At 33.1% G+C, this 10,706-nt stretch overlaps 1 protein-coding gene across 1 annotated transcript; it reads left to right on the top strand.

Moving 5' to 3' along the window:
* The first annotated feature begins 864 nt into the window (after window positions 1-864).
* Window positions 865-4,981, top strand: LOC119611780. Its single transcript, XM_037967472.1, has 3 exons — window positions 865-1,136; window positions 3,671-4,342; window positions 4,398-4,981. Exons 1-3 carry the CDS (start codon window positions 1,019-1,021, stop codon window positions 4,979-4,981), a joined length of 1,374 nt encoding a protein of 457 aa, XP_037823400.1. The 5' UTR covers window positions 865-1,018.
* Window positions 4,982-10,706: the final 5,725 nt, after the last annotated feature.

The following is a 10,706-nucleotide window of genomic DNA, read 5'->3' as shown; positions in this document are numbered from 1 at the left end:
TTAATAAAAATTATCTGAAAAGATAGAATTTGTTGAGAATTGTCTTTAAGGAGGGATTATTTCTCTAAATTCTGAAGAGAAATTTTGCTAAAATTCTTATTAACTTACTAACTAAAAACTACATTAATATCCAAAATTAATTAATAATGGCCTTTGGTTAGTGTTCTAGTCTATGAGACCGGAGGTGGTGGGTTCGATTCCCACCTGAGGCACTGGTTAAGATGCGAACAACAGGCCCAATAGAGGCCTTGGTGTATTTCTTCGGATTTGATGTATGTATGTACATCCTCCTCTTAATCTAACATTAAATTAATACCCAATTCATCTTCCATTTAAATAAAAACGCTCTAAGAGCCTTCCATGGCTGTTCGTTAGTATTCACCCTTGTTGATAAACTGTAGCAGTAACAGCGATATGGATTGCTATAAATAGGTCAAACCTTAGCGTACGCTGCTGGTTAATAAGTTTTTAAAATATTTAAATTTTAAAAACTTTGAGCTAACAATAAGAAATAAATGCAAATATAAATACTCTGCCCTGGGACACCCTTCTTGCAAATCACTCATGTATGGAAAAACACTTTCACTGACGAACATTCAAATGACACGCTGGGGTTCACCAAGAAAACAGGTGAAGAAGAAGAAAAAAAAACGAAGACAAAGTACTAAAACTAAAACGTCTGTCTTACATTTGTAATGTAAAAGCGTAAAAAAAGAGACGAACAAAAAAACCAAAAACCAAAAAAGAAAACGATCAAAGAAAAGCGGTATGATCATCATTATCATTGTGCTGCCAACAATGATGAACCACTTTGAGGCGCTGGTGTAACAAATGATTTTGTACCCCCAAAACATTCCAACTATAGATGCAGTTGAAGACGGTTTAACTTGGTTGAAAGCTTTTTTTAAAAAAAATACACTACAAATTTTTAACGGAAAGATAATATAAAAGAGCATTTATAAAGTGTTTATATTTTGTTTAACGGAATTTGTTTTTTAGTAATTGTTGTACATGGAAAATGTTTTGTTTAAAAGAATATCGAAAAAATTGTTGTATTTGTAGTAACAATTTTAAATTGTGTTCTGTGAAAAGTGTGTATTTGGTGTTAACGTTGTTATTAATACAAGTTTTTAAAGGTAAAGGGAATAAAAAATAAAATTAAATTAAAGAAAAAAATTTCTGGAAATTTCCTGGAGTGAAAGTTGTTTTTTTGGAACAACAATAACAGTGTGGTTTAAAACTGGTTTTATAAAAGGATACAAAGTAACAAATTTAAGAAAAGAGTTTAAAAGCAGAGATTCTTAAATAATTTAATAACTATGTTGATCGCACATTACTTTATTCCTGAAAAAATTGGTTATCGGTAATATTTACAGCAATTTGGTACCTAAGTGAGCCAAATCCAGACTTTGGGCAGACTTAACTGAAGCATAAATATATAGTTTATATACGATGGCCTCCGTTGGATTAGTGCTTAGTGTTGTAGTCTGTTAGACCGGAGGTGGAGTGCTCGATTTCCACCTGAGGCACTGGTTAAGGTGCGCACAAGAGGCCCGATAGAGACCTAAGTGTATTCTTCGGATTTGATGTATATATATCCTATTTTCAAACAAGCTAACTTACTACGTTATTATTTCAATCTAAAATAGTCTTAAATAATATCTGACCTTTGACCCAAAATGGCCAAAGAGAAATTTCATTCTAAATCGCACTTATACTAAATCATATCTATAATATGAAAGCACAAATCGGCATTAAACAAATCCTTTAGAAATATTGAAAATTCTGAAATTTAGTAAATTTAATTTCGATCATCTTGTGATTTCTGAAAGTAAGTGTTTAAATAAACACGTTTTGTGATTAATTTCATACGATCTTACATCAAATCGGTAATTCTAGAAACGAGAAGATGTAGCCAAAGTCCAGGCATCGGCAAAGATACCTTCTATTTGGTTTTGTTTTATTTTTGTACCCTGCCGGTTACTATCATATAATTATGATGTTTGCAACGTCCAAAATATTGAAGCTACACCCACCTTAGTATACCAATTGTCCATATCTGTTCGTCTTCCCGTTCATCCATTCAACCATGTATTTTTTAAGATAATTGTTTCTCAAATCGAAATATTGGAATCATATCCACTTTCCGCAGAAACGGGAAAAATAGTAGATAAAAAAAGTCCACAGATATTCTCTATTGATGAGTTTTGTTTGGAAAATGACAGCCCACCATTTCACCTTGTTCCCATAGATGTGGTCCACGGTTTAAACTGTTATACCCCAATCGTAAAATATAGCGAAAATTAGGCCAAATTTATCTTTAACATAAATATGTTTCATAAGAATATAAATCTCCCTATAAAATTTCAAAAGAATATTGATCCATATCAGACCTACCCCTTTTACAAAAATTGTGAATAAATCTTTCAAAAATACCCTATTCCGTAAATCACCCTGATATATACCCATTATGCTTTGCTATCCAAAACAAATATAAATAAACACTTTACGATTTTAAAGTTTCTAACTATAATAGTTCACAAATACACGGAATTTTGAATTTAATTCATATGGGAGAAGCGACATCCTCCGCCCATTGAAATACCGCCCATTTTCCTCAAAATGTTCACATGAATGTCAATGTTCTTCAAGTAAGATTTGTAGATTCTTTCTGTAATAGCTTCTCAGATATACGAATTTTTGTATTTAATTCATATATGAGAGGTTTTAAAGAAGACCCCCCCCAAATTGAAATACCACCCATTTTCACCAAAGTGTTCAGAAGGATGTTAAAGTTTTTCGTGCAAAAATTGAGCATTTTAGCTCTGATGTACGACTTGAGCACTTTAGCCCAGATATAAGCCACCCAAATGAAAGTCCTCCATTTTTCACCAAAATGTTCAGATTAATATTAAAGATCTTCGTGTAAAATTTAAAGAATTTAGCTCTATTAGTTTCCCAGATAAACGAATTTTTGTATTTAATTTATATGGGAAGTGCCACGCCTGCATTTTCATCCGCCAATTTATTACCCAAAATGTTTACATGGAGGTTAAAGTTCTTCGTGCAAAATTTAAAGAATTACTATTAGTTTCCCAGATAAACAAATTTTTGTATTTAATTCATATGGGAGGTGCCACGCCCTCTACTGCTAGCCCACCCAATTTTTTTCTTAAATAATCATATTGACACTAAAGTGGTTATGACAAAACATGAGAACTCAGTTATAATTTCTCTGATAAGCTGATTTAATATTTTTTCATATGGAAGATGCAGTGAGCGTTGCATAAGCAGTACTTACGTTCATTTTATCCCCAAATGTTCACACGGATGTAAAGATTGTCCATATAAATTTTGAGAACTCTAGGTGTTGCGGTTTCTAAGATATGTAAATTTTTATATTTATTTTGTATGTGGGCGTGGCATCTTGCCCACAAGTATCCTTTAATTCCTTCCAGACATTTCAACAATATTGGTTCAATCGTTCAAGGCGTCTAATTTAGACTTCAAACTCACTCACAAACAAACAAAGCAGAGTCGGCCGAATACAACTCTTTTCTAAATATTTGAAATTTCTAAATATTAACCTTTCACTCCAGAAAAATCATCAAAAAAAGGAAATTTTACAATTAAAAAATTATTCTATTAATAATCCCTTTAAAATTCGCAGTTTCCTTAGCTCAACCCTATCGCAATACACAGCGCTGTTCACATCGTTTGGAAAATGCACTCGAACACATGAGACGACGTAGTATACAAACGAAATCATCACGATCCTATGTACCACAAACACCCTATTCTCTCTATCACTCTTTATACGGACAACCCGAGGAGCCCGAAGAGGATTTTTATCATCCCTCCAATGATCGTGGTTATTATGCCAAAAATATCAATCGTAATTATAATCAACCCTATTCAAGACTGGATTTTGAAGCTGCTCTATCGCAAACTCAGAATCAGTATCAGAACCAAAGACAGCCACATCGTTTAGCGGTGGCCCGGGTGGATGTTGAGGATTTAAAAGTGAGATTACCCAATGAAAATGCTGCCCGTTGGGTGGAGGTGGATAAATGTAAATTTAGTTCGGAAAATTCTACACTCGATACGAGACTTATATTTCCGGATTTGACTTTAAGCGGTAAAGTAGTATTGCAGCCTGCAGGAGGCAAATGTAATATGATTTTGAGATTACGGCATGCGGGCATAGAGTTTCGCACTATTCCCATAGGTTTTGAGAAAATAAGTGGGGAGGAGTCGAGACGTATAGGAGCTGCCTCGGTACGAACAGATTCTCATTTTGCAGAGCCGGGTTTTATATCAGTGTTTGCCCATGGCTGTCAAGGTGTGTAGAGTTTTATAAAAGTTAAAGAATTCTTTATTTTTAATGATACTTTTAGGACCAACAGGTATAAAAGTAAGGCAAAACTCCAAAAGACGTTATAGTTTTGTGGATGAACAGCAGCCGTCAGCTGCAGCACAAACTCCATTGCCACCAGAGGTTTTATTCGATATACGCAGCGAGGGTTATATACCGCCCAATATGAGAGACCAAGAACTCGAGTGGACTGATAGCAGTTCCCAGGAATTCTACGATCCCAATGGTGATAATTTCTATCGACAAAAATTCCGTTTTAAACGTAGCAATCCCTATCGTCAGGGACGCCAAACTGTGAATCCAGAACGTTTTAATGATGAAATGAATTTCGATGATGATGTACTCAATGTGGCGGATGATAAACTACAAGATATGATGCAACCCGATGCCAGAGCATTTGCAGATATATTCTCCGCTAATACAGGCACCGGCGGTAATATGTTTAATGATCATGAGGAGGTTAATGATGCTATGAGAAATGAATTGGAGAAATTATTTTCCATGGGTGTAAGGGGTCTCTTGACCACTTATATGCAAAGAGCTTTACAGCCAGCCATCAAAGAAACTTTAATGGAGAACATGGGCTATACCATTAGTTATGGTTAAACTTAGTTATTAGTTTTTTGATTCCAAATATTTGTAAATTTATTTTTAAACAATTATTTATTTTAAAATAATAAAAAAAAACACTCTAAAAACCGTACCATTTTTTAAAAACTATTTTTTTAATATTTTTTATATAAATTACACTTTTAATTATTTTTTTTCTGTTAATTTAAAACAATATTTTCAAAATCGAACCGTTATAAGAAAAATCCACGCCGCTACTAAAGTCTTTGAAAAATTCTTGTAGTGTTTTTAGTCTTGCTAAGATTTATTGCATACTTTTGCTTGTTTTAAGATTTATAGCATACATTTGGGAGGCGTTTCTTATTTTAGATGAATTGCCTATTGCGCAGGCTTTAATATGCTGGGGTAGCTGTTATTGGTTGAAAACGTTTAAAACTGAAAGGAGTTGGTATTATATAAACCTTTATATACTGCTTTATATAAAAATTTCGTTATATTGTTGCTTTCAAGTGTTTGTTTTGCATTTCCCTGTCTATAGTTATTTAAATTTCTATCACTTTTTTGTGCAAAATTTTAATTAAATTTTTCATTTAGTTAAATTGTTTATTTTTTTCCCTTTTTATCACAAAAATATTGTTTACATTTTGATGTTGAATTCATCATTGATTTTATCTTTGATTTTGTGCAAAAATAAAAACCAAAGCTGTCCTGGCTACTTGTTGTATTCAAGGTCAGTTCAATGTTCAATCCAAAATCTACGGATATCCGTTTCCGCTAGAAAAATAGGTTAGTTACAGTTATAGCTGCTGTTATTGTGGTTATCACAAAAATTTAAATTCGGTTTTGTGTTAAAGTATTATAAATATAAATAAGTGTTTTTATGTTATTGCTAAAATATTAAGATTTTAAAATTTTTCACAGTAATTTAAATAAGTAAGATTGTTATGGTATTTGTGGACGATTATTGTCCATTTTTAATGCCAAACAAACTAAAAATATTTGTGCAGACAGACAGACGGACGGAAGGAAATCGTCTTAGAATCTAATAGGAATCCAAACGGAATGACAAAAGGAATCAAACGAAATTGTACTTTTTACACCCATTAGTAGTGATATAGGGTGTATATAAGTTTGCCATTTCGTGCGTAACACCAAGAATTATTTTTTATCTGAGACCCAACAAAGTCCGTCTGTCTGTGTAAAACACGCTCACGAATAAACGTGCTCATAGAATTTACCCAAATTCACCCAAAATGTTCTTCATTTTCCTAAATTGTGTGGTACTGAAAATGAGCAAAATCAGTTTACATTAGGAAGAGTTATAAATCCAAATTAAAAAAAAAAAACATTGAAAAATTAAGCTTTTTTTACATATTATAATACAATTTTCACAAAAGCTATGCAGTATAATTCCATGAAAATCAGCACACAATTGTTTCTATACGAAATCTTGACTCCTGTTAAAAATTGTCCCCTTAACTTAACACTGAAACTCACATACATAACTCATTTCCAAAAAAAAAATCCATATTTGGTCATAGTTCCCAAACAACAACCCTTCCCGAAAATCACATAAAAGCACATAACTCATTACTAAATAATAATATATGTACATAAAAATTTTGGAACATATATTCTTTTTATATACAGAAAATACTGTATTTTTCTAAGATCGATCCATAATTGGTCGTAGCTTTCATCCAATTTAGAACCGCTAAATGAAACAAGAAGCATACTGATTGATTGAAAATCTATAAATGTGGACATTCTGGTACTTTTTCGTCATTCAATTGATACTTTTTTGATTTTCTTTTTTATTAAATCTGGATCCTGATAAAATTTGTAAGAGTGAAGTTTTTGGTACTTTTTCACCTTTACCCTTCACCACTATAGTGGGGAGAGTATTATGCGTTTATGCTGATGTTCGTTACGCACAAAAATATTGGTCCTTAAATCACAGAATCACTTTCTGAGTCGATTAAGACAAGTCCGTCCGTCTGTCCGGCTGGCTGTCCATGTAAACCTAGTGTGCAAGCTACAGGCCACAATTTCCAAGATATTTTGAGATGAAATTCAGCATAACTAACCTAATAATAAATCCCTGCTCCCAATTTATTGAGTATCGGCCCATATTTGACCCTAACTCCCATATAAAGCCTCTTTTAGAAATATAGTTTTTAATCAATAAATTCAACATAAAAGTTTCTTTATGAAAAACACATAATTTTTAAAATATACTCATGGTGTAGGGCCATACCCGACTAGACTTTCCTACTTGTTGAATATTAAACATAGAATTAAACACGTATAAATCTATAAAAGTGGACTTTCTGGTACATTTTCGTTTTCCAATTGGTATTTTAAAACCATAATACACTATAGTGGATAGGGTATTGTGCGTTTTTGCTGATGTTTTTAACACCCTACACCTTAAAGTATACAAATCAGCTCAAAATCACTTTCGGAGTCGATTTAGCTTCGTCCGTACGTCTGCCTGTCTGCCTGTGAGCCCATGTAAACCTTGTGCGCACGCTACAGTTCGAAATTTGATGAAATTTGTCAAAATCGGTCCATTATTTCGTATAGCCACCCTAGCTTTCGTATAGCCCCTATAGCTACCGAATACATATTATTACAGTTTTCTCCATTATTAAAGGCGCTACAGCCGATTTTAATTTTCTGAGCTAAAAATCTATTTTTGATGGAAAATTTAAATGATCACAGATTTCCGATATTTTCTCAATTGAAGCGTTATTTAAGGATTTACAGTAGATTCTAGATAGCAGCATTATTTAAAAGTTCTGCAGCCGATTTTTTTCATTTTAATCCAGTTTTTATTAAAGAAAATCTAAGTTATCATAAATTTTTACTATTTTCTCTATTGGACCGCTATTTAAGAATCTACAACTGATGTTACTGGCAGTGTTACCAATTTGACGTTTTGGAAATGACAATTGCGGGAAAAAATACGTTTTAGCGGTTAGCGGGAAATTTGGCGAAAATGGAGTATTTACAAATGTCTATAGCGTATTCTATATTCCAGTCGTGTAGTCTAGTCTAGTCTTGTCTATAGTCTAGTCTAGTCTAGTCTAGACTAGTCTATATAGTCTAGTCTAGTCTAGTCTAGTCTAGTCTAGTCTAGTCTAGTCTATAGTCTAGTCTATAGTCTAGTCTATAGTCTAGTCTATAGTCTAGTCTATAGTCTAGTCTATAGTCTAGTCTATAGTCTAGTCTATAGTCTAGTCTATAGTCTAGTCTATAGTCTAGTCTATAGTCTAGTCTATAGTCTAGTCTATAGTCTAGTCTATAGTCTAGTCTATAGTCTAGTCTATAGTCTAGTCTATAGTCTAGTCTATAGTCTAGTCTATAGTCTAGTCTATAGTCTAGTCTATAGTCTAGTCTATAGTCTAGTCTATAGTCTAGTCTATAGTCTAGTCTATAGTCTAGTCTATAGTCTAGTCTATAGTCTAGTCTATAGTCTAGTCTATAGTCTAGTCTATAGTCTAGTCTATAGTCTAGTCTATAGTCTAGTCTATAGTCTAGTCTATAGTCTAGTCTATAGTCTAGTCTATAGTCTAGTCTATAGTCTAGTCTATAGTCTAGTCTATAGTCTAGTCTATAGTCTAGTCTATAGTCTAGTCTATAGTCTAGTCTATAGTCTAGTCTATAGTCTAGTCTATAGTCTAGTCTATAGTCTAGTCTATAGTCTAGTCTATAGTCTAGTCTATAGTCTAGTCTATAGTCTAGTCTATAGTCTAGTCTATAGTCTAGTCTATAGTCCTAGTCTATAGTCTAGTCTATAGTCTAGTCTATAGTCCTAGTCTATAGTCTAGTCTATAGTCTAGTCTATAGCCTAGTCTATAGTCTAGTCTATAGCCTAGTCTTAGTCTAGTCTAGCTGTCTATAGTCTAGTCTATAGCCTAGTCTATAGTCTAGTCTATAGCCTAGTCTATAGTCTAGTCTATAGTCCTAGTCTATAGTCTAGTCTATAGTCTAGTCTATAGTCTAGTCTATAGTCTAGTCTATAGTCTAGTCTATAGTCTAGTCTATAGTCTAGTCTATAGTCTAGTCTATAGTCTAGTCTATAGTCTAGTCTATAGTCTAGTCTATAGTCTAGTCTATAGTCTAGTCTATAGTCTAGTCTATAGTCTAGTCTATAGTCTAGTCTATAGTCTAGTCTATAGTCTAGTCTATAGTCTAGTCTATAGTCTAGTCTATAGTCTAGTCTATAGTCTAGTCTATAGTCTAGTCTATAGTCTAGTCTATAGTCTAGTCTATAGTCTAGTCTATAGTCTAGTCTATAGTCTAGTCTATAGTCTAGTCTATAGTCTAGTCCATAGTCTAGTCTATAGTCTAGTCTATAGTCTAGTCTATAGTCTAGTCTATAGTCTAGTCTATAGTCTAGTCTATAGTCTAGTCTATAGTCTGTCTATAGTCTAGTCTATAGTCTAGTCTATAGTCTAGTCTATAGTCTAGTCTATAGTCTAGTCTATAGTCTAGTCTATAGTCTAGTCTATAGTCTAGTCTATAGTATAGTCTAGTCTATAGTCTAGTCTATAGTCTAGTCTATAGTCTAGTCTATAGTCTAGTCTATAGTCTAGTCTATAGTCTAGTCTATAGTCTAGTCTATAGTCTAGTCTATAGTCTAGTCTATAGTCTAGTCTATAGTCTAGTCTATAGTCTAGTCTATAGTCTAGTCTATAGTCTAGTCTATAGTCTAGTCTATAGTCTAGTCTATAGTCTAGTCTATAGTCTGTCTATAGTCTAGTCCATAGTCTAGTCTATAGTCCAGTCTATAGTCTAGTCTTAGTCTAGTCTATAGTCTAGTCTATAGTCTAGTCTATAGTCTAGTCTATAGTTTAGTCTATAGTCTAGTCTATAGTCTAGTCTATAGTCTAGTCTATAGTCTAGTCTATAGTCTAGTCTATAGTCTAGTCTATAGTCTAGTCTATAGTCTAGTCTATAGTCTAGTCTATAGTCTAGTCTATAGTCTAGTCTATAGTGAAGTCTATAGTCTAGTCTATAGTCTAGTCTATAGCCTAGTCTATAGTCTAGTCTATAGTCTAGTCTATAGTCTAGTCTATAGTGAAGTCTATAGTCTAGTCTATAGTCTAGTCTATAGCCTAGTCTATAGTCTTGTCTATAGCCTAGTCTATAGTCTAATCTATAGCCTAGTCTATAGTCTAGTCTATAGTCTTGTCTATAGCCTAGTCTATAGTCTAGTCTATAGTCTAGTCTATAGTCTAGTCTATAGTCTAGTCTATAGTCTAGTCTATAGTCTAGTCTATAGTCTAGTCTATAGTCTAGTCTATAGTCTAGTCTATAGTCTAGTCTATAGTCTAGTCTATAGTCTAGTCTATAGTCTAGTCTATAGTCTAGTCTATAGTCTAGTCTATAGTCTAGTCTATAGTCTAGTCTATAGTCTAGTCTATAGTCTAGTCTATAGTCTAGTCTATAGTCTAGTCTATAGTCTAGTCTATAGTCTAGTCTATAGTCTAGTCTATAGTCTAGTCTATAGTCTAGTCTATAGTCTAGTCTATAGTCTAGTCTATAGTCTAGTCTATAGTCTAGTCTATAGTCTAGTCTATAGTCTAGTCTATAGTCTAGTCTATAGTCTAGTCTATAGTCTAGTCTATAGCCTAGTCTATAGTCTTGTCTATAGCCTAGTCTATAGTCTAATCTATAGCCTAGTCTATAGTCTAGTCTATAGTCTTGTCTATAGCCTAGTCTATAGTCTAGTCTATAGTCTAGTCTATAGTCT

Source organism: Lucilia sericata, unplaced genomic scaffold, assembly GCF_015586225.1.
Source record: "Lucilia sericata isolate MDLA Ls3-8-SP2 unplaced genomic scaffold, ASM1558622v1 Contig001529F_arrow, whole genome shotgun sequence".
Classification (NCBI taxonomy): Eukaryota; Metazoa; Arthropoda; class Insecta; order Diptera; family Calliphoridae; genus Lucilia; species Lucilia sericata.
Note: the sequence above shows the minus strand (reverse complement) of the source record. Positions and strands in the feature narration are given on the sequence as shown.